Genomic DNA, 25,380 nt, shown 5'->3' with positions numbered 1-25,380 from the left:
GTCTTCGCATCTTCATAACCACCTCTGGTTCTAAAGAGCTCTTCAGTATATAATCACTAAACAGAGCGGGAATAATTTCTGTTTCATTATTGTAATGCCTATTTTTTGGTGAATAAAGCTGAGTATCTGAAAACTTAACATCTTTGTTCAGTGTTCTTTCGTTTTTTTTTTTTTTTTAATTATCTCTTTGTCGTTTTTTATGTTATTTTTATTGCTTAAACTACAGATTTATAATTACGAAAATACTAATACAAAATTTACAAGAAAACGCCATAAAAGAAAAAAAATATATAGAATACAAACAGCAAATTAAGAATGGACAACAGCAATTCCAGGTGATAAGCTGGAGTAAAGGACCCACTTACTGTAGTGAAAGGAAAGTTTGTCTTTTTACCTCGCAATATAATATTCGATTTCATAAGCCAGTCCTTTTGATCGTTTAAAAAACCAATCCCGTAGACAAAGATTTGTCATTTACTTTACAGTGATAAAGAAGATGCTTGCTTTCCAGGATTACATAATTTGTCAAAGTGTGAAAGCAGTTTAATTATTACCGAATACACCTTCGGACAGAAGATCTGTCTTTACTAGTTATGCCTGATGTTAAGTTTTGTGCAACTCGTATGCACTCATCTTTCCTACCATCTGTTTTTCTTTACGAGAAAAAAAATTCTTTCACAGATGTGGACTACGTAATGACACACTGTTCTCGTGTTAATTTTTTGACCAAATCATGGATCAAAAGTAATTCAAAGATCATTTTGTTGATGGCTGTCCTTCCTGCGTAAATTTTTTTCCTCACAAACCAACACCTTCCAACTTATTTCATCCAGAATATGACATCACAAGTTTATTAGTAGTACATGTAAGACTACACTTAGTGTCACCCTCATTAAAGAATAACTTTGTTTAGGTAAATGACAAAACCTTTGAAATTATTTCAGTAGGGGCAATAATGATATTTTGAAAACTATCTGCAGAAGAGATTTCCATTATCTGTCGAAATTTGGGAACTTTTTGTGAGGAACAACAACATCCAGTCAAAATTCCACATCATATTAAAATGATTTTACAGCATGGATGGATCAATTTTCAGCCATTTTCTGTACGTACCCGTCTCCACAGGGAGGAATGAAAAACAGATTCAATAATATTAACTGGAAATTATAATTAAGCTTGCAAGCAGTAACAGGGAAACCTCCTTGGTAACCATGTCAGTTTTATGGGACAAGCATGATTTCTAAGGGTAGCTATGGGACATGAGAGCCAAATCAAATGGCAAAGCATTTTTCAGTATAAAAGTTTCAGAACCTTTGGGTATACCCCACAAGTTTGCCTATTACATGTAACACAATATACAGGGAACATGACCATGCAAGTGATTCAAATAGCATTTAATAATTCAATTTAGTAGCCTGTTAAGTGTCAGCGCCAACTAATAACAGCTACTCTCCACTGAGATCCTAAAATGAAATGCACACCCTGGGCAGTAAATCAAATCTCTACAGTTGATGTTTAGTACCCTTTCTATGAGTCTGGTACCCTGTTGAAGTGACCTTTCAGCCCATGTGGAAGGTTCACTACAAAATAAAATGATGAAAGGTGGAAAGGAGTACATTGATTTTTTTGGGAATGATCAGTGTATTCAGTCAGTGACACAAGCAATTACTCAGAAAAAAGAAATGCTAGTTTTAATTATAAATTTCAAAGTCTTAACAACAGAAGTTTTCAACTTTAGGAATTTTACTTGTCTGCCTTACATTCAAAATATATAACATGTCATGAAATCTATACTTGTCTGCTACTGGGCACACAAGTTGTCTTAAGCGGCTTGGTCAGAATTCATCCATCTGCTACGTGTATTCATGCATGTGTTTGTGTTAAAGGGAACAAACTGATCATGACTTTTGGAAGTGTACTGTCCCGGTTCATATATGTTCTCTGCTAGTTTGCTGACAAGAGCGAAGCTGTTACATTGCATCAACACAAAGATCCTGCAATACAAATACAGCAAATTGTTTAATTTAATTAAGGGTGTGCAGAAAGAGGTGAGTAAAACAAATTTTGTTTTAGTCACATGACACACCAAGCTGGTAGCTCATACATGTACATGGAAATGAATGCACAATGTGCAATAGTATTTAATAATTCACCCAGTACATGGAAGAGGCAGACTGTGCTGTGTGATACTGATTGGCAGCAAAAAAAAAGAGTAGGAAATACAGCTAACAGAGCAGAGAGATCTTTTGTTTGCACCTTATGCATTACTGGATATACAAAAAGATAAATGATGATGATGACACTTTATTATGCTATAAAAATTTTACAACTACATGTAACCTGTATTCACCTTTTTTCAAGCAAACTGGATTGCATTTCCCATGGTCCAACCCTTTTGATCAGTCTTTCCAGTAAAGACCTGTTTTCATTTTCAGAAGGACAGTCCAGTCATTTCACAACTATGGTATTCTGCACCAACTCCCAGAAGTGAACAAACCTAATATAAACAACAAAATTCAAACTGTTTGAATGTAATGTAACACTTACATGTATACTAAGTCAATGGCTCCAAATCTTAATTTCTACATACCAAATGTGAGAACAGATTATGGCAAACATCCATTTAAGGTTGCCACATTGCCAAAATTTGGGGGGAGATTCCTACTGACTTACAAACTCTCAGCCATTTTCAATTCAAGAAACAACATAAAAAGATTCTATAATTATGGTCTCAAAAGTAAGTATCATACATAAACTATCTCTATATAGCTAGCCATGGCACTTAATTCACCTTAAGCTTAACCTTTAAATTCATGAAAGGAATGGTTACTGAACTGAACTGGCACCACACTTTATCAACACACAGATCACAGAAATTAAATGTGCTAGAAGACTGGAAAAATGCAGCAGTTTCATACAGCTCTTAATTTCCTACAATGAGGTAAGCAATACCTGTTTAAACTTTGCTCGCACTTTCTCAAGATTAGCAAACAGCTCTTCATTTGTGGGATCATTGAGAGGAAGTGCCAGAATCATCTTCTCCAAAGTTTCCAACAATTTAACACACCTGTAAAACAAATTTCATGGGATGAAATCCACAGTGCTCAATATTTTTATCTGTAATCACCAAATGTCTGTGTCAAGTCAAGTAAGAAACTAACATTCCAATAATATTTTTGTCAATTAAGTTATGAGTCAAACTATAGTACACCATTAAACTACAATAGGTTCATGTAACAAACATCTTGCTCACTGCTTGGATATAAATGTCAATGAGTGGTATAATTAAGAGCAAATGTGATGTTTAAAGATGTATTTTAACAGTCAGTGACAGGTATACTCACTCCCACAGACAAATAATCTGTTCCGAGTTCCGCCAAATTATTTTAAATCCTTCATTTAATTTCTATTTTCCTTTGTTTTTGTATATGGTATTGAATGATAAGAAAGAAAAATATAAAATTGAATCTAAAGATATACAGTTGGACCTCGATTCAATGCAACTCTATATAACAAAGTTATCGATATAACAAACGATATTCTCCAGCCCGGCCTTTTAAAACGTATGAAACAGAACCTTGATGTAACAAACCAATTTCCTAGTCTGTTGGCACTTTGTTAAATCAAGGGTCCACTGTACATGTACATAGCTACTTGAAATAGCTATGCAACACGGGTGTCTCGAAAACGAAGACCTCTAAAACGAAGACCCTAAGACCCTAAGACCCCGAAAACTCGAAAACGGAGACCCCCAAAATTTCCAAGTATAAGTACAAAAAAATAAAATAGCAAAAACCAAAATACATTTTTTCATACCTCAAGTGAAATTTAATTTCTTTCTGTGGTCCTACCATGGTTATCCGCCATCTTGAGCTGAGCAGCCACGTTTCTTGGAATACTGACCGGAAGTGTGTTTCCCGCTCCACTGGACCGGAAGCGCATTTCTGAATGTCTCAGTTGCGCTGCTGGGTTTTTATTTAATAACCAACTAGCAAAAGAAACGAGTGTTAAATCCCTCCTTCTCAGAACTACAACCACGCGATCGTGAGAGCAAAAGAAATGAAGCCACGGCTTTCTACTTTGAAAGTTGCTGTAATGATTTTGAAGTTCTTCAATCCCGAGTGTCGATTCCTATTTTTAACAAAATTCATCAGTCTCCCTGTAAAATAGGCCTTATCACGGTTTTCGACGCCATTTTGACGAGTAGGCAAACAGGCTTGAAATAATAGTGTTTGTATGGAAATCCGATGTCAAATAATTTTCATAAAACATTGCTTCTGAAATATTCATGAATTGGAAACTCTTGGTACTAGGAAAAGGATTTTAGGAAAAAAATTGGAGGGATGTGAGCTGTGCCAGAAAGCGTCCAGTCGTGTTTTGAACTTTTGATACATTTCCCTGTATTTTTTCCCGTGAACTATGGCTTGGCAGCAGTTCACGGCTGGTTTGCTATAGAGATAAATGTGCGGATGTACTCTGGATTGAAGAACCTCAAAATCATTACAGCAACTTTCATAATAGAAAGCCTATGGTTGTAATTCCCAGAAGGAGGGATTTAACACTCGTTTCTTTGTACAGCAGTTGGTAATTAAATTAAAACCTAGCAGCGCAACTGAGACGTTCGGAAACGCGCTTCTGGTCCAGTGGAGCGGGAAACACACTTCCAGTCAGTATTCCAAGAAATGTGGCCGCTCAGCTCAAGATGGCAGATAACCATGGTAGGACCACAGGAAGGAATTAAATTTCACCTGAGGTGTAAATTAATGTATTTTTATGTTATTTTATTTTTTTGTACTTGCACTTGGAAATTTTGGGGGTCTTCGTTTTCGAGTTTTCGGGGTCTTGGGGTCTTAGGGTCTTAGGGTCTTAGGGTCTTAAGGTCTTCGTTTTAGAGGTCTTCGTTTTCGAGACACCCTATATGCAACACATTACACTAGTTTGTTAAAAATGTTATTTCAAGCTTGAGGATAGGTTGACTGCATTTTGCAAAATTTTGACATGAATCCAGCTTTTTAAGGCTGATTTTAGCCCAAAAGTGGTGGGGTATTACTGCAACTCCATTAATGAGAAAAATAACACAAATAATTTAATTATTACCTTGGTTTTGCATTAGGGTTTTCTAGCAAAATTTCAAGCCACATTGTGACAAACCCAAGATAGAATCCAACCTGAAAAACAAAGAACTCCATAAAGATATATGATAATGTACAGGTGTATGACCCAGCAATTCGAGACTACTCACTCGAGGGTGCATTCATCACTGGACATGCTTGTTAGTGGTAATAATTATATTATAGTGTAAAATTAATCAAAATCAATCATCAGAAAACTAACCACGTATAGTTGAACCTCTGAAATACAGATTCCCCATAGGGAAACATCAAAGTGTCCCGATGGGGAGGTGACAGCATTATAGGTGTCATGGATGGGATACCATTTTAAAGGCTTCATGACAGCATCTGGTGACCCAGAATTGTATTGAAGGCTTATCTAGAATTTTTTAGTAGATGTCATTGATTGAAACAAATTTGAATAGCTTACAACAAATTAATTTAGACTCATCCTAAATTATCTCCCCATACAAATCATTGTTGTACAACTGCAACACACAGAACACAATGTTGAGAGAGAGGTGTCCATAAGCAGAGGTTCAACTGTACCTTGTTATGGGAAATAACAAAGATGATTGATGAAAATATTCAAGTACACTGTTATGTATGCGTTCATTGTTCTAGACAGAAAAATTTCTGTGACAATATCATCAGTGAAAGTATGAATTTGAGGATAACAGGTATCACATGCAGCAGTAATCACAAGCCTCTAAGTGTGAATTTTGTGTATACAGGCGAAGCTATTATAAGCGACCACCTCAGGAATTAAAAAAATAGGCCCGCGATGCGTGCGTGTAGCTACTGCATTCTTGTTTCCATTGTTATGTGGATACGGTGCTGTTTAGTATGGACAGCTATTTTCGAAAAGGTTGTCGTACGCGTACGCTTGGGTACTCAAAGAGCGACAACCTTTTTTGAATTAGCTGTATACAGCTATTTCATCTAAGGTTGTCGCGGCTCAAGTGTACACACCCAGACCGCAAAGGAGCATGTGAGGTAAAAAGTAAAAATAAGTGGTTATTCGACAAATGACTGACATACTGCAAGATAGACATTGTTTGGGGCTCAGCCCAAACAATAGCTTTGTATGACTCGACAATATCTTTTCGAAATTTTATTTTCAATGGATTTTTCTCAGAACGCTCAGATGCAGCTAACAATGACATAAACATGAGGCATTGTTTTCTCATCAAGAGATAAAAGTCCTTGTGTAAGTGGCGTCTGATTTGCTGTTCATGAGGTACAAAAATAATCTGATGTAGATGCCGCTAACAATAACATAAACATGAGGCATCGTTTTCTCATCAAGATATAACTCCTTGTGTAATTGCCGTAGATGCGGCTAACAATAACATAAACATGAAGCATTGTTTTCTCATCAAGATTTAACTCTTGTGTAACTGGTGTCTGGTTTGCTTTTAATAGATATGTTAAAAGGGTTAATTACTACATTAGTTTCCGTAATGGATATCTCTGTAATGCGTGTCTTCAGATAAGACCTTTAGATGTCGTGCGTGTCAAAGATCGTTCATTCCTGTGTTATCCTTTGTGAAAGCAAGAGCAACCCACCCTCCTCACCCGGGTTTAGGGTGTTGTCTCTTCAGTAGTATTACATTAAGAATAAGCATCCGTTTACCTCATCTGCTGAGTCTGTTTGTGGTAGTAATTACACTAGTATTTGTATTTGAGACAAAAAGACGTACTACCAGATTCAAAGTAAGAAAAGCTCTAAACAATAAGTTTGTTTGTATAACCTGTAAAGTCTATCGAAATTGGATGCTTATCAAATTTACTACCGGTGTTATCGTGCGCCAAGAAAATCAATCGTGATCCCAAGGTCTCCGAAAGCCGCTTCGGCATGTTTGTAAAATCACAAGCGGACCACCCTCTGTTTGTGCCGTGTAATGACTGTTTGCAACTCGAGACCTTATATTCACGCGACACGATCGGTTGAAATTATTACTGAGTAGAGATATTTAAAGACGCCTTTTACCTTTATGTTGAAAAAACGTTTCAAGGAAATGTTGATTGAGTAACATGTGGTGTTTTTTTTGCCATTCCGAGCCGTAGAAACCCTTCTCTGGCGGGTTTACTGTTCAACAGTGTTGCCGGCGCCAAGAAAATCGATCGCGATCCCAAGGTCTCCGAAAGCCGCTTCGGCATGCTTGTAAAATCACAAGCGGACCACCCTCTGTTTGTGTCGTGTAATGACTGTTTGCAACTCGATACTTTATATTCACGCGACATGATCGGTTGAAATTTTTACTGAGAGGAGATATTTAAAGACGCCTTTAACCTTTATGTTGAAAAAACGTTTCAAGGAAAGGAAATGTTGATTTAACCACGCGTGGTGTTTTTTTGCCATTCCGAGCCGTAGAAACCCTTCTCTGGCGCGTTTACTGTTCAACAGTGTTGCCGGCTCTAGTTCAGCCGGTACTAGAGTCTCAAGTCTCAAGTTGCAAACAGTCATTACACCACACAACAGAGGGTGGTTAGCCTGTGGTAAAATCGACTCTATCCATCAAACGGTAAAATCGACTCTATCCATCAAACCGATAACATAGTAGCTACTCGCCCATGCGCAGTAGCTACAAAAAGTGGTCGTAACTAGAGCTGGTTACTTACAAGAATGCAATCCCAAAAGCGACCAAAAGCTGAAGCTGGTCCCCTACCAGAGCTTTTATAAGCATAAAGCTTTGTTCCTTGGTCTCAAGGTAACACTCTTGATCCAGCCATAAATTCTCTTGAATTTTTAGATTCGAGATCTTAATCTATGAATATCGTTAGACAGTGCAATATTACTGTTAATGTGATCACAAAGTGTACACTATTATGAAAGAGTTGCCATAATACGTTTCAGAATATTTGAGTGGTCACTTACAAGAGCTTAAAAACAAAGGAAACCGACCAGTTGGTAATTCTCAAAAGTGGTCACAGTGGCTTATAATGGGAGTGGTCACTTACGAGAGCTTTTGATAACAGACTTTAAGTGACCATAAATTCAAACAGGATTTCGCAATGGTAGTCGTAACTAGAGCTGGTCACTCACGAGAGTGGTCGCAATGAGAGCTTTGACTGTAATAATATTGAAACAAATGGCTGTTTCTATCTCACCTTATATTAATAAATTATTGTCCTATTGTGTGGCCAACTCTTTTAAGTGGTCACTTGCCATTTCTCTAAGGGAAGCCAAACAGAAGGGGTTTGACTATGGTTTCATACCAAACAATACGCAATCTTGATTCAATTTCAAACAAAATCCCATAAATTATGCTATAAGTCCTGTGTTTTGTTTAGAAACTCTTGGGTTAGTCCTTATATAATCTTTGAAAATCTATGGCCATGTTTGGCTATGTTCAGAAATACATTGTAGTCACAACATCTTCAAAAATTTAGATGCTACTCAGTGCTAGTCACAAGAGTAGATACAAAAATCTCAAGGACTTAGCTGGCGAAAGCTGGCAGGTATAATAATATTATTACAAGAATTCATGGCAATCTTTAGGTAAACTTTAGGAGTAAGCTACTGGTCGTCAGCCAACAGACTACCAAAAATCGGCTCACTATTGGCCAACAGTGCAGGAACAGCATTTACCATGAGTGTTTGTTTAAAATTATGGCCAGTTTTGCAAAAATTATCATCAAATCATTGGATTTGTCTGTCGGTATTCTGCTGCTAACCTGTGGGTCAAGTGTTGGTTAGCTATTGACTGATAGTTGGCTGACAGTTGCTTAGGGGAAGCTGTTCTTCATAATAATAAATTTCGCTTTCTAAAAGGTCTCTTACCACGCGAAATAAATAACGAAGAACATGATTATGATGAAAAATTACCCATTCCGTTTCTGTCCATAACAGATATGGTTCTATCAGGAGTAAATTGGGCAAGATTTCTGCACAGCCCCATACATTAATTATGTATACATTTTGCGACTCAAACTCTATTCATGCTCGTTCTTTGTGTAAGAAGGTTAGTGTGACAGTGATGCATGTATAATTGATGTATGGGGCTGTGCGGAAATCTTTCCGTAAATTGACCTCAGATATTACAGTATATGTCAATATTATTAAAATGTAACGAAACGACTACAGTGTAGTGGTGCTGAGTGTACTCAGGTGTACTTGGCTGTGAAACGGCTAGCTGGTAACCGTACGCGTCAGAACATACCCCGGGGAACACACACATTCGTGAACAAAGGTTTTAAAATAATATTTCACACAGCCACCCCAGCATGTCAACAATTATTTCAAGAGTTCTATTTTATATTTAATCTTAAAATAGATACAAACCTCACGACCAACTTCACAGCCTTTCAACAAACCCAACTGTCGACCTTCCTGTAAACCTTTGACTTTCCCATCCTTGTAGCCTTCCTTAAATCCTTTGTCGTAGAACCTTAAAAAAAGGAAATCTCTGTTCATTTTTCTTCCAATTTTACGGAATCAGAAGAATATTAAGGCACCTTTCCTCGAGAAAAACTACTGCATCAAAAGCATCATCTATCTCATCCCTGTACGCCATCTTGGATTTCGTTACCCAAGGAGCATTGCTGGTGTGGTGATAGCCATTTTTCCATGTCTTTCAGTCAGAATGGTTTTGTCAATTAAAATGCCAGTTATTCACTTACCCACACTTAACGGAAGCGTTCTGTATCAGACGGTGACTGGACTGAGCTGAAGCCTTGAGTGAATTCTTGAGTTAGAATCGAGCTGAATCTACAGTAGTCAACAGACATCTCGGACTGATAAAAAAAACTAATCAAATTTTACTTTGTCATTTGACATTTTCTCTCTAAAATCTCCACACTTCAGGTCACTTTGAGGATAGTTAAAGGATGTAGAATGTACTTTCAAATGTAGTTATATAAAGGACTCGAAAAGGCGCATTCAACCATGAAGTGGGATTATTGACTTTCATTTCTTTTTTATATCATTATTTCCAGTTTTTCGGCTTTATTTCACATTATGATCACATTATTTTATCCGGCTTGCACTGCCAACGACGTCAGTTCACGGACTGCCCAACTGTTTATTTAATGTTACATAAATATTGAAGCTTGAACTGAATAAAATCAGTTTCGTTGTGAATTTTAATGAACTATACATATAAAGTGAGGGTAAACAGTTTTTGAAACTCCAATTTTAACAGAGAAAAACAATCACAGTATATAGTTAAGCGAATATGTCTGATGAAATTTTTCTCCAAAACTGATTTTTCTCCAGTACTGAGGGCCGTTGCAAATTTTGCTGACATGCGGTCTAGGTAAACAACAAAGTAAATATTTTGAAACGCGAAAAAGAAACGAATGAATCTAAGGAAGACGAACAAGGAAAACGAAAAGGAAAACGAGTTTTCAAGTCATCCTTGCCTCTTTAACTTAAACTATGGCGGAAAAATTCTTGCTATGGTTTTTAATAGTTATGTGGCAAAATGGAACACTCTATTGGTTCGGAAGGTTCGTTAGCATGTGCTTTTGGTCGCCTGTCGTGGACTGCATAAAACCCGAAGCATAAAGCGAGGCCTGTCACGACGTTGGACTTTAATGTGAGTTCCCTCAAGAAAATCCTTCATAACTGACCATAATCGGTAAGATATATAGTAAAACGTTTTTTCCCAACGAGAGAGATGCTTTAACAGGCCTAAATCAAGTTTTCCAGTTTTTTTTTTCTGAAAATAATAAGCCTGTTTCTGATACGACGGCGTGTTTACCAATAAAAGACTTCATAATTCAGTTTTGATGATGAACGGCCAACTCTTAAGCGGAAGGGAAGTCGCGCGTGCGATCGAAATGATTTTAACCTGATTATTTCACTTTCCGGTTACACGTAACTTTGCTATTTATTACGTCTCGGTACAGTGTTTTAAATTCTAGTACCAGTATCAATTCAGTTTTAATCTCGGTTGCTCCCCTCAAAAGAAAGTTTCTAAATCAGTGGATAATTTTAGAGTTAGATGCAGAAATGGCGCTAACTTAGTAATTTACTGGACACTTTTTTTCTTTAATGAATTAATAAGAAAATCGGCATCTTGTGGAAAGAGCAATGATGATCGTTACAACACGCTGGCGTGTTCAACTTAACTGTCAAGGGAACCTGCATGACGAATTGTTTTGAATTCCAATTTTGGAGATCGTTCTTATAAATGTTCCCTTATGAACGGCCCGGTCGGTCGCACCAATTCGCGGTTTCTTGTTGTTTCGCTTGATCGGAAAATAGCGCCTGAAAACGGGTTCATTTTTTAAGACATTGACAATATGATATTTATTGTAAAGTAGTTGAATTAATATCTTGTGTTTGCTCCTGTCTTTGTAGGGATCAAAACTCAACTAAGGTATTTTTGTGAGCAATAGACTTAAAATTCTCTGAGGTCCGGGTTTTTCCGAAAAGAAAATTGTCAACTACTCCTGACTACTCGCTATCAGCTGTTCACTGAAATGTTAACTTCATCAGCTATCTGAGGAATATAATATAAGAGACCGATGCGAACAAACAAAATAATCCGGGTCCAGGGTATGTCAATTCAATGTCATTTAATTAGGTTTACCCTGAGTTTAATTCATCATTAGGGGTAAGAGTCTGGCAAAGACTTGAAAAGGAGAACATCTTTCGGTGACTGCGAACTCTGTTCCGCCGGGTCACTTGCCAGGGGATTATCCTTACACGCAATTTACTAAATTTTTTAATGTTAGCGGGATGAAGAAAAGGGCTAGACTTCTGGGAATGAGATCGTCCGGGTTGAGGGTCTTAATTTAACCGTCATCTGAAAAGAAGCACCGTGGAATTACTACTAGAATAGGGAGTAAGCCTGGGCTCGTTTTTCTCACTTTCCATTTTTCTTTTTCATCGCCATCTTCTTCTTCTTCTCCACCAATTCCACCAGACCAAACCACCATGCTAAAGAATAACAACAATCGAGTAAATTTTATTACGTGGAAATTCATTCAGATAAGTTCAAGGTACAAATTGCAAATCTCTTCTAACGCGAAAAGTCTCGTGAACCAAAGTTCAACAAAATTGATGTAAGCCCACGTCATTCCCACTTGCTCGGTGTCGGTAAAAAACTGTGTCATCAGCAACTGTGGCCTCATTAAGACACTCGTTCACATGCTCACGATGTTTTTTTCTATCTCAGGTTGTTTTTCGTTGTTGGTGTTGATTGTATCGACCTTCAGCCCAGCTACGAACGCTAAATGTGATTGCAACACTGTGTGCAACCTTGTGAAAGGCATGAAAATGCAGCTCACAGACATTCAGAAAAAATTGGAAAGTAGGAATCAAGGTGAGAAATTGTACTGCGATTTCACTTGTGAACAGGAAGTTCATTCCTAGTGATGATCTTCAGAGAACCATTCAAGGGATAATTCAGATCAAATTCGATGTCTGTTTTTCTTTTTTTCAGTTTACAAGAACTGTGCTGAGCTGTACAAATCCGGCAGAAAGATCAGTGGTGTTTATACAATCGATCCTGATGGTTCAGGCCCGTTTGATGTGTTCTGTGACCAAACAACAGCCGGTGGGGGGTGGACAGTGTTCCAGAAGAGACTAGACGGCTCGGTTAACTTCTACCGCGGCTGGAACGACTACAAACTGGGCTTTGGTAACCTGAATGGCGAGTTTTGGCTGGGACTGGACAAGATAAACCGGCTGACTAATAGCGCACGAAACAGACTTCGTGTGGATCTGGAAGACACAAAAGGGCAGACGGTCTATGCCGAATATGATCACTTCACTGTTAAAAGCGAGAGAACTAAATATCAGCTGAGTCTTGGAACTTACTCGGGTGAGCACTCTTTTAAGGCAAGTGAGTCCCTTATCCTTCCAAGCCGGGTGCCCTTCGTCTCCTCCCTCAAGAAAGGAGGAGAAGCGACTTTGCAAATGCGGTTAAAACAACACAGCGCTAATCAGAAGTGGCCTGTGTCTTCAGATCTGTATTAATTCAGCCGGAAACGTTTGTGAGCCACGCTAAAGCACCTTTCACTGTCTGAGCACTCATGATAATCATCATGGGATTCTGTGGTTGTTCATTTTCTTGGAACTGAATGTAAAATGTAAAATTTTCTTTTAGGAACTGCTGGAGATGCCCTTTCTGGTTATCGCGGCCACTCATTTTCAACTAAAGATCGGGACAATGACAGATGGTCGAGAAACTGTGCCGTGGTCTTCAAAGGAGCCTGGTGGTACGGTTCCTGTCACCTTTCCAATCTGAACGGCTTGTATCACCATGGACACCACTCATCATACGCTGACGGTGTCAACTGGTATCATTGGAAAGGATATCACTACTCCGCCAAGAGAGCTGAGATGAAGATCAGACCAGAGAAGTTTTAAACTTCTGACTTCTGTCTTCGCGTCTTCATAACCACCTCTGGTTCGGAGCGGGAATCATTTATGTTTCATTATTGTAATGGCTATTTTGGTGAATAAAGCTGAGCATCTCAGTGAAAACTTAACATCTCTGTTCGGTCTTCTTTCGTTTTTTTTTTATTTATTTATTTTTTTATCTTTCTCAGTTTTTGCTTCTTTCACGGTTAGCAGACCAGTAACAAATGGAACGGACGAGGTATTTTAAAATCTCCTTCAAAATACGGCAATACGTAAGGGAAATATTAAGTTAAGTTCAGCGTTGGGCGGATTTGCTGAACAATCAGAGTTCTTTATGGGACACTTTTACACCATCCGCGACTTCCTCACCCTGAAAAGACGAAAGACGCCAAGGTCTCAAAAGGGAGGTAAACTTTGAAATCTTTCAGCCTAGAAATGGTTTACCTGGAGATTTCGGAGAATTCATATCATAACACATCAGTGATGCTTGCAATCCTAGGATCGCTGTTTATATTTCTGCCAAAATCATAGCGAGGTTCGAATGTAAATGTGGTGTTACAAAAGACGACGTTTCGTGCAACATGAAAATTGCGACACTAGTAAAATGAAAAGTTTTCTTCGTCCATACTCTGCAATGGCAAGTATCCGGCTGCAAGGTTGGTACTCGACACTGGTTCTTTACCATGAAACGACTAGGATCGGATTTCGGTTTAGTGCGTTATAGGCAAGATGACCAACATAAATAACTCCTCCCCACCCCCTCTAGATCTCTGGGATTGGATGCTCCCCATCACAGCATGGTTCCCCCTAAAAGTGATTTATATTACAAGGGATACATTGTAAAATTTGAAATTTTTACTCGAACTCATAAACAATTGGGGAGTTTCAGATATTTGAATATAATTTGGCAATTTTAATCGGCACTTGTTTTAAACAGAGAGAAAGCTGGGAAGTCTTTAAAAATCCTTGAACAAATACATCAGAGGCTATTATTAAGAGGTTAAAATTTTGGTTTGGCTACTGGTCTAAATTAACTTTCTTATCTTTGGCCACAAAAATATTGCTGTAGATCGGACCTTCAGATCAGAGTACGCAGGAGAACGAGATTGAGTACAAGTACAACTTTCTAATTTCAAATCGGTCCGGCATTCCCAGAACTCTCTCTCCTCAGTTCCCGTTGCGTCCTCGTACTTGTAGTCAAATCTGGAGGTCCCTATTCTTTTCAAGTAGCGGATGCAATAACGATATGGAGCGAAAGACATGCTACAGGGAGTCAAATTGGACCCTTTTTCACTCGCGTAGGGAGGTTTCTGCATCTAAACAAGACAGGATTCTGTTAAAGATTGAACAGATTTACAAAAAAATCGATGCGCGTTGCAGTCAATCTTGCGCTATTCAGTGTTGGTTTGGTGAGCTTTTCCAATAATCATATATTTTGTCTTTTTGACATTTTATGTGGGTTTCGAATAGGTAAGGATTTGGTAAAACATTTGACAATAAAAATCTGCGATAAAATATTGTAAAACATAGTACGACGTTTCGACATTTCCAGAACGTCATTATCAAGTGTAAGTAAAATAATGAAATCGAGTAAATATAGTGAAGAGATGAATAAATTGAAAGTTAAAGAAAGAGTTTGGCTTTAATGGAGTCGCTCTGGGGGTTTAAATTAGATCTTATTGTTCTTATGTACAACATCTCTTCACTATATATACTCGAATTTATTATTTTACTTTCACTTGATAGTGACGTTCTCGAAACGTCGAAACGTCGTGCTATGTTTTACAATATTTTATCGCAGATTTTTATTGTCAGATAATGTGGGTTTATTGGATTGGACTTTATCTTTGCCTTTATTTAACTTTTCTTCAAGAGTTGTGGGGTCATTGGCAGAGAGAGTAAGGGAGGTATCATCAGCATACATAAGTACAGATGATGTGAGTTCACACTCTTGTAGGTCATTAATATAAATGAGAAACAATAAGTGTCCAAGTACAGCCGATCCTTGTGAGACCCCACAACTGATAGGAAGGTAGTCAGACAGAGTTCCATTGACATGAGTACTCTGAGATCGATTTGATAGATACAACTGCAATCTGGGCTTTGGTAACCTGAATGGCGGGTTTTCGCTGGGACGGGACAAGATAAACCGCCTGAAAAGAAGTGCACAAAATAGACTTCCTGAGGATCTGGAAGACACAAAGAAAAGACTGAATCTGAATCTTGGAACTTACTCGGGTGAGCACTCTTTTAAAGCAAATGCGTCCCTCCTCGTCCCAAGGGTCGCTTCACCTCCCCTTTCGAGAAAGGAGGAGAAGCGACTTTGCGAATGCGGTTTATATCCAGAAGTGGCCTGCGTCTTAAGATCAGTAATCAATTTAAACTTGACGTTTCAGAGCCACGCTAAAGCACTTCTCAGGATCTGAGCATTCACGATAATGGGTTGCTGTTGTTGTTTATCTTCTTAGAACTGAATTTAAAATGAAACATTTTCTTTTAGGAACTGCTGGAGATTCCCTTTCTTATCATCGCGGCGTCCCAATTTCAACCAAAGATCGAGACAATGACAGCTGGTCGAGTTACTGTGTACAACGTACGGCCTTCTTTTATATGTCCAGAGAATATTAGTTAAGTTCGGTAAGCATTTCAACTAAAATTAGTTTTAAAGAAGAGCAAATAGCTAAACACGTCGTTATTAAAAATCCAGCCTAAGAAAGGATATTGAAACTCGGGAAATGAGACAACTGATAACACTAAGAGTTGGCTATTAGCATATTGCCCTGGAACTGTACAATTATTACAGTAACTAATTTCCAAATGTTTACCGAAAGGTTGTTAGAACGGGAAAATCTAAGAACCTGTATTTAAAAAGCTTTCGTTCATAACGCAATAACGATCGGAACTTTTGCTATACGCTAACGGGTCGGCTTCATCTTTTACTCCAAAACACCTTACGAGCGTGCGCGCGGCTGAATAAACATTCATTTTGACGAGTAATTCACATGTAAAGATGATCAATTTCCTGAAAGCTCTAAACTAAAAACACTTCTCGATTTCTTAGAGATTGAATTTCTTACATGACGGAGAAATAGGCCTTGTGACAACCACCTCTTGTTCCAAAGAGTTCTTCAGTTTATAATCACAAAACAGAGCGGGAATCATTTCTGTTTCATTATTGTAATAGATATTTTGGTGAATAAAGCTGAGTATCTGAAAACTTAACTTCTCTGTTCAGTCTTCTTTTGTTTTTGTTTTTTATCTCTTTCTAGGTTTTTTTTTTTAAATTTTTAAATTACAGATTTATAATTACAAAAACACTAATACAAAATTTACAACTGGGCGGTGAAAAACACTTAAAAGAAAGCAAAGAATAGAAACGACAACTTAAGTACACGAAATAAGTAAGGATAGACAACAGCTATTCAAGGTGATATGAGTTGGGGTAGAGGACCCACTTACTGTACAAAAGGAGCGTTTGTCTTTTCCCCTACGTAGCAATATAAGGTTCGATTTCACAAGCCAATGTTTTTGTTCGTTTGCACCAAAAATCCCGCAGACGAAAAATTTTCATTTAATTTACAAGATAAAGATGATGTTTCCATTCTAGAATTACATAATTTGTCAAAGTGTGAAAAAAATTGAATATCATAAATTCCGAAAAGAATATCTTTTATTTCTAACGGCCTGGTCCAGAGCATTTTATTACTGAATACACCTACGCAGTTATGTCTGACGTTAAGTTTTATGCAACTCGTACACGAACTTTGCACTCTCATCCTTTCCTACCATCTGTTTCTCCATAACCTTTTCATTTTTTTTAAAGAATATAGTTTGAAACTTGTTTATTCTTTAATGCTTCTTTTCTAAAAAAACAAAAAACATTCTTTCACAGTTGTGGATATTTGACCAAACCATGGATCAAAACTAGTTGAAACATCATTTCGTTGTTGGCTGTCTTTGCTGTGTGAAATCTTTCCTTTATTACTCAGGTTTTCCCTCTCCTGCAGACTAAACGATTCTCTTGCGCTTGGAACAACTTTATACAACAGGAGAAATTAAAACCCAAATGGGCAACTCGCTAGTGGTAAAGAGCCGTCAGTGCCCGTCACTTCCTTGGGGATCAAACCACCAACTGGTATGCAGCAATGAAAATAACCTAAATTGAAAATTCCTTAAAACAATAGACTACAAGATCTGCAAAGTCAGCATAATAATCAAGCCGTTCTTGGAGCACGTTCTAGTGAACTTTGAATAAAATTGCAAGGTCAGCAAGCGGCTGTTGAGGTGCTTACTCGGTATCATCAGGGTTTTTCATTGTTGTAGTGTTTGTGAAATGATGAAAGATTATAAAAAATTGTTTTTGATCATGTAGACAAACTATAAACAGCTTCGTATACTCAGTTGTTGGGCAATACTTTTAGGCTAGCTGTGATGTCATAGTGGTAACCATGGCAACAGTCAGCCTTAAGAAAGGGCCATTAAATTTCAGTTTTTGCAAATTATCTCAAAAACTAAGTCACTGACCTACCGTTTTTATTGCTTGGTGGGAAAGCTCTCTAAATTATTTAATTCCTTTGGTAATATCACAAAAAGTTATCCAGTAGATCTTGTGTTATTTCATAAAAGGCATTTTCTCATCTACAGAAAATTCTACTGCGTAACTTTCTCCCAGACGTTGAATGTGGTATGCATGCAACAATCAAGTCCCCTTCCGAGTCTCCTTGAAAACCATTCATACCGATTTCATTGAATTGCATTAGCATTGTTACAGTACTGCGTATAAGTTCTTATGTCATAAGGGCGGACGTTGCTAATATGGTCTGTTTTCTTCTTCGACGACAGCATGCCAACCCTTTGCAAATGCAAGTTCAGTTTATTCCATTTAACCTCTCTGTTTGGATGCTGCTGATAAGTGGCAAGTGCACTTGTAGTGCCTAGAGTGATTATATGAAGCAGTGTGCTGTTGTAGATAACTCGTCTCTTCATGAGTCTATAAGGATCCGGGCGGCTTTTACACCCACCACTATGCGTAAAATGGGCCAAAGATCGATTTAGTATGTACCTCCTTGGGGCACCACGATTCACCATATATTTTTACGGCGCACAAACCACTTTTACCATTGTTTAACAAAGGTACGGCAAAGCTTCCACCACGAATCGGAAAGTGGGTTATGGACATGCAGAATGTAGACTTTGAAATGAAATATGAGCCCTGGAAAGATGAAGCTTATCCTCTCGATTTCTTGTTCAGATACCCACTATCTTTCATGGGAAACAATGACACTGAGAATTAAAGTTTTGAAAACAACTATTCTGCCCGAACATGCAGTTGTATTGGATAGGATTAAGGAAGAAACACGGCGAGATGGAACTTTGCACAAATTGAGCCAGACCATTAGAAGAGTGGGAAAGCTGCCAGAAGGGATGCTGACTTGGCACCATTCTATCCTCTGAAAGAAGAGCTCTGTCAGGCACAAGGTCTTATATTCCGTATGGAAAGGATTGTCCTACCAACAAGCTTGCAGCAGAAAGTTATTAAGACAGCTCACCAGTTGGGACACCGGGGGACGACAAAGACAAAACAAATGGCTTCGTGCAAAGTATTGGTTTCCTGGTATGAACATTATGATTGACCAAACAATAGGACACTGTTTTGATTATCAAGTTGCAACCACAGGAAGAAACCTATCAAACCATCCGTTATTGCGGAAGGCCATGGGAATAAGTCTCAGTTGATTTTTGTGGACCCTACCCCGATCAGTTGGTCATGATAACCTAGTACTTATTGACCAGAAAACCCGTTATCCAGAGGTAGAACTTGTATCCTCAACAGGATTCAAACAGACTAAAGAAAAGCAGAAGATGTTTGCTCACCATGGCATCCCGAGACGAGTATTGTCAGACAATGGACCTCCGTTTAGCTCAAAAGAATATTCAGACTTTGCAGAAGAAGAAGGATTTCAACATCCTCGAGTTACACCTGGACATCCCAAAGCTAATGGGCAAGTTTGTAGAGAGATTTATATATAAGTTGTCAACAAAACAGAGGAAATTGCCCATCTTCAAGAGAAAACAGGACCTGAGAGGAACATGGGCTATCCAGGACATGTTGATGGCTTACAGAAATACACCACACCCAGCAACCGGCGTTTCACCTTATCAAGACATGATGTACAGACCTATCAGAACCAAGCTTGGTCATAAGGAGAATTCGGAAAAAACCTTCTTCAACTGATTATCATTTGAACAATTGCATGCAGAGAGTACTTTTAGAACAGTTAGAGAACTAGGATTAAGGGAAGACATTAGGTACCGTAAGGACACTTGATAACAAAGTGACTATATATTGAGATGGAAACATGTTTCCAATATAAGGATGGAACAGCTATCCCTAAAATGAATAGGAGATGTTATATCCTGAGTGTGTTTACATGGAGTGTTTAGATCATTTCGGATTATATGAAGCAGATACAAGCCCTTTATACACGGGATACTTTGTTGTACAATGTGCCATAGGTTTTTGGAATAAGCCGTGTGCTATTGTAGATAACTTGTCTCTTCGTGAGTCTATAAGGATCCGGGCAGCTATTACACCTAACACTCGCGGGCGAGACTGAGAACTCGCACGCAAGTAACGTTTTGGGTCGATACTGCCTTATACTGTGCTTCCCTGCCAAGAAATTCATCTTTAATTGCCGATTATGCCTCATGCCAGTTTTGTTTATCGTTTCTCTATGTTATGTTCTGCTTTGTCTATATAACCTCTGTTACCACCAGACACAGTGTACATTGTAATAACTGATCAAATAAACTCATTTCTGAGCGAGTAGGTGAGTTCACACTAGGCACCTCAAGTGCACTTAAAGTACACTTGAAGGGTACTTGAGTGTGAACTGGTCTCGTTTCACTTGGCTGATCACACTTACTGTGCCCACGAAACGCCAAAACTTCAAAGAGCCGAAGTGAGGTCTCAACTGAGGTGCAAACCTTCCTTACGCACTTATTCTATCAGAACATGGCAAACCAATTACTTGACTGTCAGTCATTCCTCACCCAAAATATCCTGATGGCGGGATTTTGGCGGCAAGCGCTTTGGACTCCCGAATATGGCGTTTTTGAAAACTATAAATTCCTAGCAGGATGAGGACGACTCCGTCGACTACAAATTGATGTAAGTATTTCTCAAACTTCCTCAAACTCGAAAACGTAGCATATGCTCCACTATGAAGACACTAATAACTAGATTTTCCTTTCGCTGAATTAACATCAATGCAATATTGAAAACAAATCCACTGACAGTTGAGAGTGCAACGCCATCTTCTCGTTTTGACGATGGTGATACGTTGTGGATACCTCAAAGAATTACTTCTACGCCGACAGCAAGCCAACCTTTTGCTTTGCGGCAAATGCAGTTTATTCCTTTCAACCTCTCTGCTTGGATGCTGCCGATCAGTGGCAAGTGCACCTGAAGTGCCTAGAGTGAACCCTTTGTTTTAATATTGCATAAACCTAAGGCCCCGTTTATATGGAGAAAAGTTGTCCCGGGAAAGAGGGTCACCCTCCCAGCCGAGTCAACTTCAGCGAGCGTTTATATGAGAAAAAAATTTACCCCTTTTCCCAAGCCAACAGCGCTCGCGCATGCTCTGATTTTCTCACCTTGACGGAGTGGACCCGGCTAGGTGAGCCAAAGTGTTTATATGAAGAAAAGTTGGCCCGGCTAGGAGGGTTACCCTACCATCGCAAAAGGGTGACCCGGCCAGGCGAGTCACTTTTTGTTGTATTATTGTTCAGCAATTAGCTCAAAGCATGAAAACAAAGCAATTAATTGACAGGATCCCTTTACGGCTGAATGCGGCTAAATGTAAATATAGTGAAGCGACAGATTCATTGAAGCGATTATGAGCAAGAGCTGTGTAGCAAAAGCAATTTTAACTTTAATTTCTCAAAAGCACAAAACACTAGAAACTTGATATCAATACTAAGCTCTCCTAACACAGTGGGGTTGTTTTACTCTTTGCTCTCAGTTAGAATCAGAGTTTTGTCGGTTAAATTAAATGATAGTTATTCACCTTTTCGCACTTTATGACATGTAACGGAAGCCTTTCGTTCTGTATACTCTGTATACTGAGTGACTACTGAGCGCTGAAGCCTTGAGTGAATTAATCAGTATGGCGATCGAGCTGAATCTAGTCAACAGTGATGTTTCAATGAAGCGAAGGCGTGCAATTGTCTGTAAAGTGCTTGAGGTCTAAGAATGTCGTTACAACAAACAACGTCGACATCTGACCGACCGAAAAAGGAATCAATTGACATTTTATCCCTAAAATCTCCACACTACAGGTCACTACAAGGATAGCTAAAGGATGTATAATGTACTTTCAAATCTAGTAATATAAAGGATTCGAAACTGAGGACATTCAACCATGAAGTGGGATCATTGACTTTCATTTCTTTTTTATATCATTATTTCCAGTTTTTCGGCTTTATTTCGCACTATGATCAGGTGGGCTCCTGCTATTATTTCAGTTTTAAAATATTATTTTATCTTGCACAGCCAACGACGTCAGTTAGACTGCCCAACTGTTTATTTATGATATGTTACCGGCAGAAATTGAAGCCCGATTAATGAGTAATTAAATTTCGTCCTGAATTTTAATTCGTGTAACAGAATGAGCGAAAACTGAGCCGTTTTGAAACTTCTAGATAACATTAGAAAAACAATCGGTACAACATAATGAAGTGAACATTATCGCTGAAATTTGCCTTCAAATCAGTGGCTTCAAAACATTTTTTCCCTGCTGTTGGGTAACTGATTTCGCCGAATTCTCAAATGCAAATTTTGCCAGAATCACGCCAGGCAGTCTCGGTAAACTGAAAGTAAACATTTTAAAACGCGAAAAAGAAACGAATGAACCTGCAGCAGACGAACTTTGAAAACGAGTTTCGAAGTCATCCCTGCCTTTTTAACTTAAGCTAATGGAGAAAAATTCTTGCTATAGTTTTTTTAAGGGATGTGGATGGCAGTGGCAAAATAGAGTCCGCTTTTATGTGTTGGGAAGATTCGTCAGCATATGCTTTTAGTCGCCTGTCGTGCATGGATACTCAGCACAAGAACCGAAAGATAAAGACGGTCGGTTGGTCGCACCATTTCGTTCGTTTTGTGTAGTTTTCGTTTAATGAAAATAACGCCTGAAATCGGGTTAAGTTTTTAAAACATTGACAATTTGATATCAATGCAAAGTAGGGGAATTAATAACTTGTGTTTTTGTTTGCGCTAGGGATAAAAAAATCTTTCGCTCGATAGCGAACTCTCGGTTCGATCCCCTGCAAAGAGATTATCCTTACAAGCAATTTTAATAAATTTCAACCCTTAGATGAAGAAAGGGACCGGATATCAGGGGATGAAACCACTCCATGGTAAGGCTCTTCCGGTTAACCTTGCTCTGTATTAATTAGAGTCAGTTAGCCTACGTGCGTTAACATTCTCGTTCATTTCTCTTTTTCATCTTCGTCTTTTCCACCCATTCCACCAGCCATAAGGTATAATTAGGTAAAAATTTATTTAACGAGTGATTCTTTTAAAAACCGCAGACAAAACCATCATGCTAAAGAATAATAATAATAATCGAGCCAATTTCATTTCAGTCCGCCTTACGTGGAAATTTAGTCAATTAAATTCAAGGTACAAAGTGTAAAACTCTTCTAACGAGAAAAGTCTCGTGAAAAATTAATGTAAGCCTACGTCATTCCCGCTTGCTCGGTGTGGGTAAAAAACTGTGTCAGCAGCAACTGTAGCCTCATTAAGACACTCGTTCACATGCTCACGATGACGTTTTTTGCTATCTCAGTTTGTTTTTCGTTGTTGGTTTTGATTGTATCGACCTTCAGCCCAGCTACAAACGCTAAATGTGATTGCAACACTGTGTACAACCTTGTGAAAGGCATGAAAATGCAGCTCACAGACATTCAGAAAAAATTGGAAAGTAGGAATCAAGGTGAGAAATTGTATTGCCATTTCACTTGTGAACAGGAAGTTCAATGCTGCTGATGATTTTCAGAGAACCACTCAAGAGATAATTCAGGTCAAATTCGATGTCTGTCTTTCTTTTTTTTCAGTCTACAAGAACTGTGCTGAGCTGTACCAATCCGGCAGAAAGATCAGTGGTGTTTATACAATCGATCCTGATGGTTCAGGCCCGTTTGATGTGTTCTGTGACCAAACAACAGCCGGTGGGGGGTGGACAGTGTTCCAGAAGAGACTGGACGGCTCGGTTAATTTCTACCGCGGCTGGAACGACTACAAACTAGGCTTTGGTAACCTGAATGGCGAGTTTTGGTTGGGATTGGACAAGATAAACCGGCTGACTAAAAGCGCACGAAATAGGCTTCGTGTGGATCTGGAAGACACAAAAGGGAAGACAGCCTATGCTGAGTACGATCACTTTGCTGTTACAAGCGAGAGATCTAAGTATCAGCTGGGTCTTGGAACTTACCCGGGTGAGCACTCTTAAAGCAAACGCGTCCCTCCTCGTCCCGAGGGTCCCTTCACCTCCTCTTTCGAGAAAGGAGGAGAAGCGACTGTACAAATGAGATTAGAACAACACAGCGCTATCCAGAAGTAACCAGTGTCTTCAGATCAGTAGTCAATAGAAATTTGAACCGTTTGAGAGCCACGCTAAAACACTTTTCAGGATATCAGCATTCACGATAATCAATATCGGTTTCTGTGGTTGTTTATTTTCTTGGAACTGAACGTAAAATGTAACATTTTATTTTAGGAACTGCTGGAGACTCCCTTTCTTGGCATCGTGGCTACGCATTTTCAACCAAAGATCGGGACAATGACAGCTGGCCGGGTAACTGTGCCGTGTCTTTCAAAGGAGCCTGGTGGTACAAAGTCTGTCACTATTCCAATCTGAACGGCTTGTATCATCACGGCAAGCACTCATCATACGCTAACGGTGTCAACTGGCGTCACTGGAAAGGATATCACTACTCCGCGAAGAGAGCTGAGATGAAGATCAGACCAGAGAAGTTCTGACTTCTGTCTTTGTATCGGCTTCGTAAACACCTATGGCTCCAAAAAGCTCTTCAAAATCACAAAACACTGAAGGCGGGCATCATTTCTGCTTCATTATTGTAATGGGTATTAATTTTTTTGATGAATAAAGCTGATTATCTGAAAACTTCGCTTCTCTCTTCAGTCTTCTTTCGTTTTTTTGTTTTTTATCTCTCTGTCGCTTTTTATTTATTTTATTTTTTATTGCTTAAATTACAGATTTATAATTACAAAAACATTAACACAAGATTTTCAAGAAAACCCTATAAAAGAAAAAAAATTTAATTAAGTATGGACAACAGCTATTCAAGGTGATATGAGTTGGAGTAAAAGACCCCACTTACTGTAATGAAAGGAAAGTTTGTCTTTTTGTGAGAAAAAAGACAACCTGTAAAAAAATCCACATCATTTTACAGCACGTATGGCTTTCCTGCACGTGCCTTCCTTCACCGGGAGAAATGAAAAACAGATTAAATAACATTAACTGGAAAAAAATAATTAAGCTTGCATGTATCATAGCAACAGGGAAAACTCTTTAATAACCATGTCAGTTTTGTGGGGGAAGCAAGGGCAATGAGAGCCAAATCAAATGGCAAAGGATTTTTCAGTACAAAAGTTTCAGAACCTTTGGGTATACCCCACAAGTTTTCCAATCCACACAATCTACAGGGGACAGGACCTTGCAAGTGATTCAAATAGCATTTAATAATTCAATTTACCTGTAGTAACTTTTTAAGTGACAGCGCCAACTAATAACTACTCTCTACTGAGATCCAAAAAGGAAATGCCGCCCTGTGCAGTAAATCAAATCTCTACAGTAGATGTTTAGTACCCTTTCTATGAGTTTGGTACCCTGTTGAAGTCGGCTTTTAGCCCAGGTGGAAGGTTCA

General features: G+C 38.6%; 4 protein-coding genes and 1 long non-coding RNA gene across 15 annotated transcripts in view; 2 read left to right on the top strand and 3 right to left on the bottom strand.

The window, feature by feature from the left end:
• Positions 1–9,907, bottom strand: part of LOC146472817 (protein LTO1 homolog) — a 74,144-nt gene extending 64,237 nt beyond the window's left edge. The window contains exons 1-6 of one of the 5 annotated variants that reach the window (XM_085119056.1): positions 9,573–9,667; positions 9,400–9,505; positions 5,098–5,168; positions 2,953–3,067; positions 2,351–2,497; positions 1,666–1,994 (exon numbers count right to left, since the gene is read on the bottom strand). In XM_085119056.1, the coding sequence (XP_084975182.1) occupies positions 2,432–2,497; positions 2,953–3,067; positions 5,098–5,168; positions 9,400–9,505; positions 9,573–9,631 (417 nt within the window). In that variant the 5' untranslated portion in view covers positions 9,632–9,667 and the 3' untranslated portion in view covers positions 1,666–1,994; positions 2,351–2,431. Of the gene's footprint in view, positions 1–1,665; positions 1,995–2,350; positions 2,498–2,948; positions 3,068–5,097; positions 5,169–7,736; positions 7,883–9,399; positions 9,506–9,572 lie in introns of those variants that run through there. The other 4 variants (XM_085119057.1, XM_085119059.1, XM_085119058.1 and 1 more) reach the window with 4 other exon arrangements.
• Positions 1–24,516, top strand: part of LOC146472816 (microfibril-associated glycoprotein 4-like) — a 35,157-nt gene extending 10,641 nt beyond the window's left edge. The window contains exons 1-3 of one of the 3 annotated variants that reach the window (XM_085119037.1): positions 12,100–12,388; positions 12,509–12,889; positions 13,175–13,534. In XM_085119037.1, coding sequence (XP_084975163.1) covers positions 12,214–12,388; positions 12,509–12,889; positions 13,175–13,437 — 819 coding nt within the window. In that variant the 5' untranslated portion in view covers positions 12,100–12,213 and the 3' untranslated portion in view covers positions 13,438–13,534. Of the gene's footprint in view, positions 1–12,099; positions 12,389–12,508; positions 12,890–13,174; positions 13,535–24,209 lie in introns of those variants that run through there. The other 2 variants (XM_085119034.1, XM_085119035.1) reach the window with 2 other exon arrangements.
• Positions 1–25,380, bottom strand: part of LOC146472802 (protein LTO1 homolog) — a 188,647-nt gene that overhangs the window by 51,942 nt on the left and 111,325 nt on the right. Inside the window, exon 7 of one of the 2 annotated variants that reach the window (XM_085119053.1) lies at positions 1,666–1,904. The exons of the other annotated variant lie outside the window; for it this stretch is intronic. The gene's annotated coding sequence lies outside the window, so the exon portion shown is untranslated. Of the gene's footprint in view, positions 1–1,665; positions 1,905–25,380 lie in introns of those variants that run through there. 2 annotated transcript variants of the gene reach the window in all.
• LOC146472807 (uncharacterized) overlaps positions 1–25,380 on the bottom strand; it is a 151,299-nt gene that overhangs the window by 51,942 nt on the left and 73,977 nt on the right. The gene's annotated exons all lie outside the window — the stretch shown is intronic.
• Positions 1–25,380, top strand: part of LOC146472815 (microfibril-associated glycoprotein 4-like) — a 35,938-nt gene that overhangs the window by 3,022 nt on the left and 7,536 nt on the right. The gene's annotated exons all lie outside the window — the stretch shown is intronic.

Source organism: Pavona decussata, unplaced genomic scaffold (assembly GCF_977016875.1).
Source record: "Pavona decussata unplaced genomic scaffold, jaPavDecu1.1 SCAFFOLD_96, whole genome shotgun sequence".
NCBI lineage: Eukaryota > Metazoa > Cnidaria > Anthozoa > Scleractinia > Agariciidae > Pavona > Pavona decussata.
This window is presented reverse-complemented; position numbering and strand designations above follow the sequence as displayed.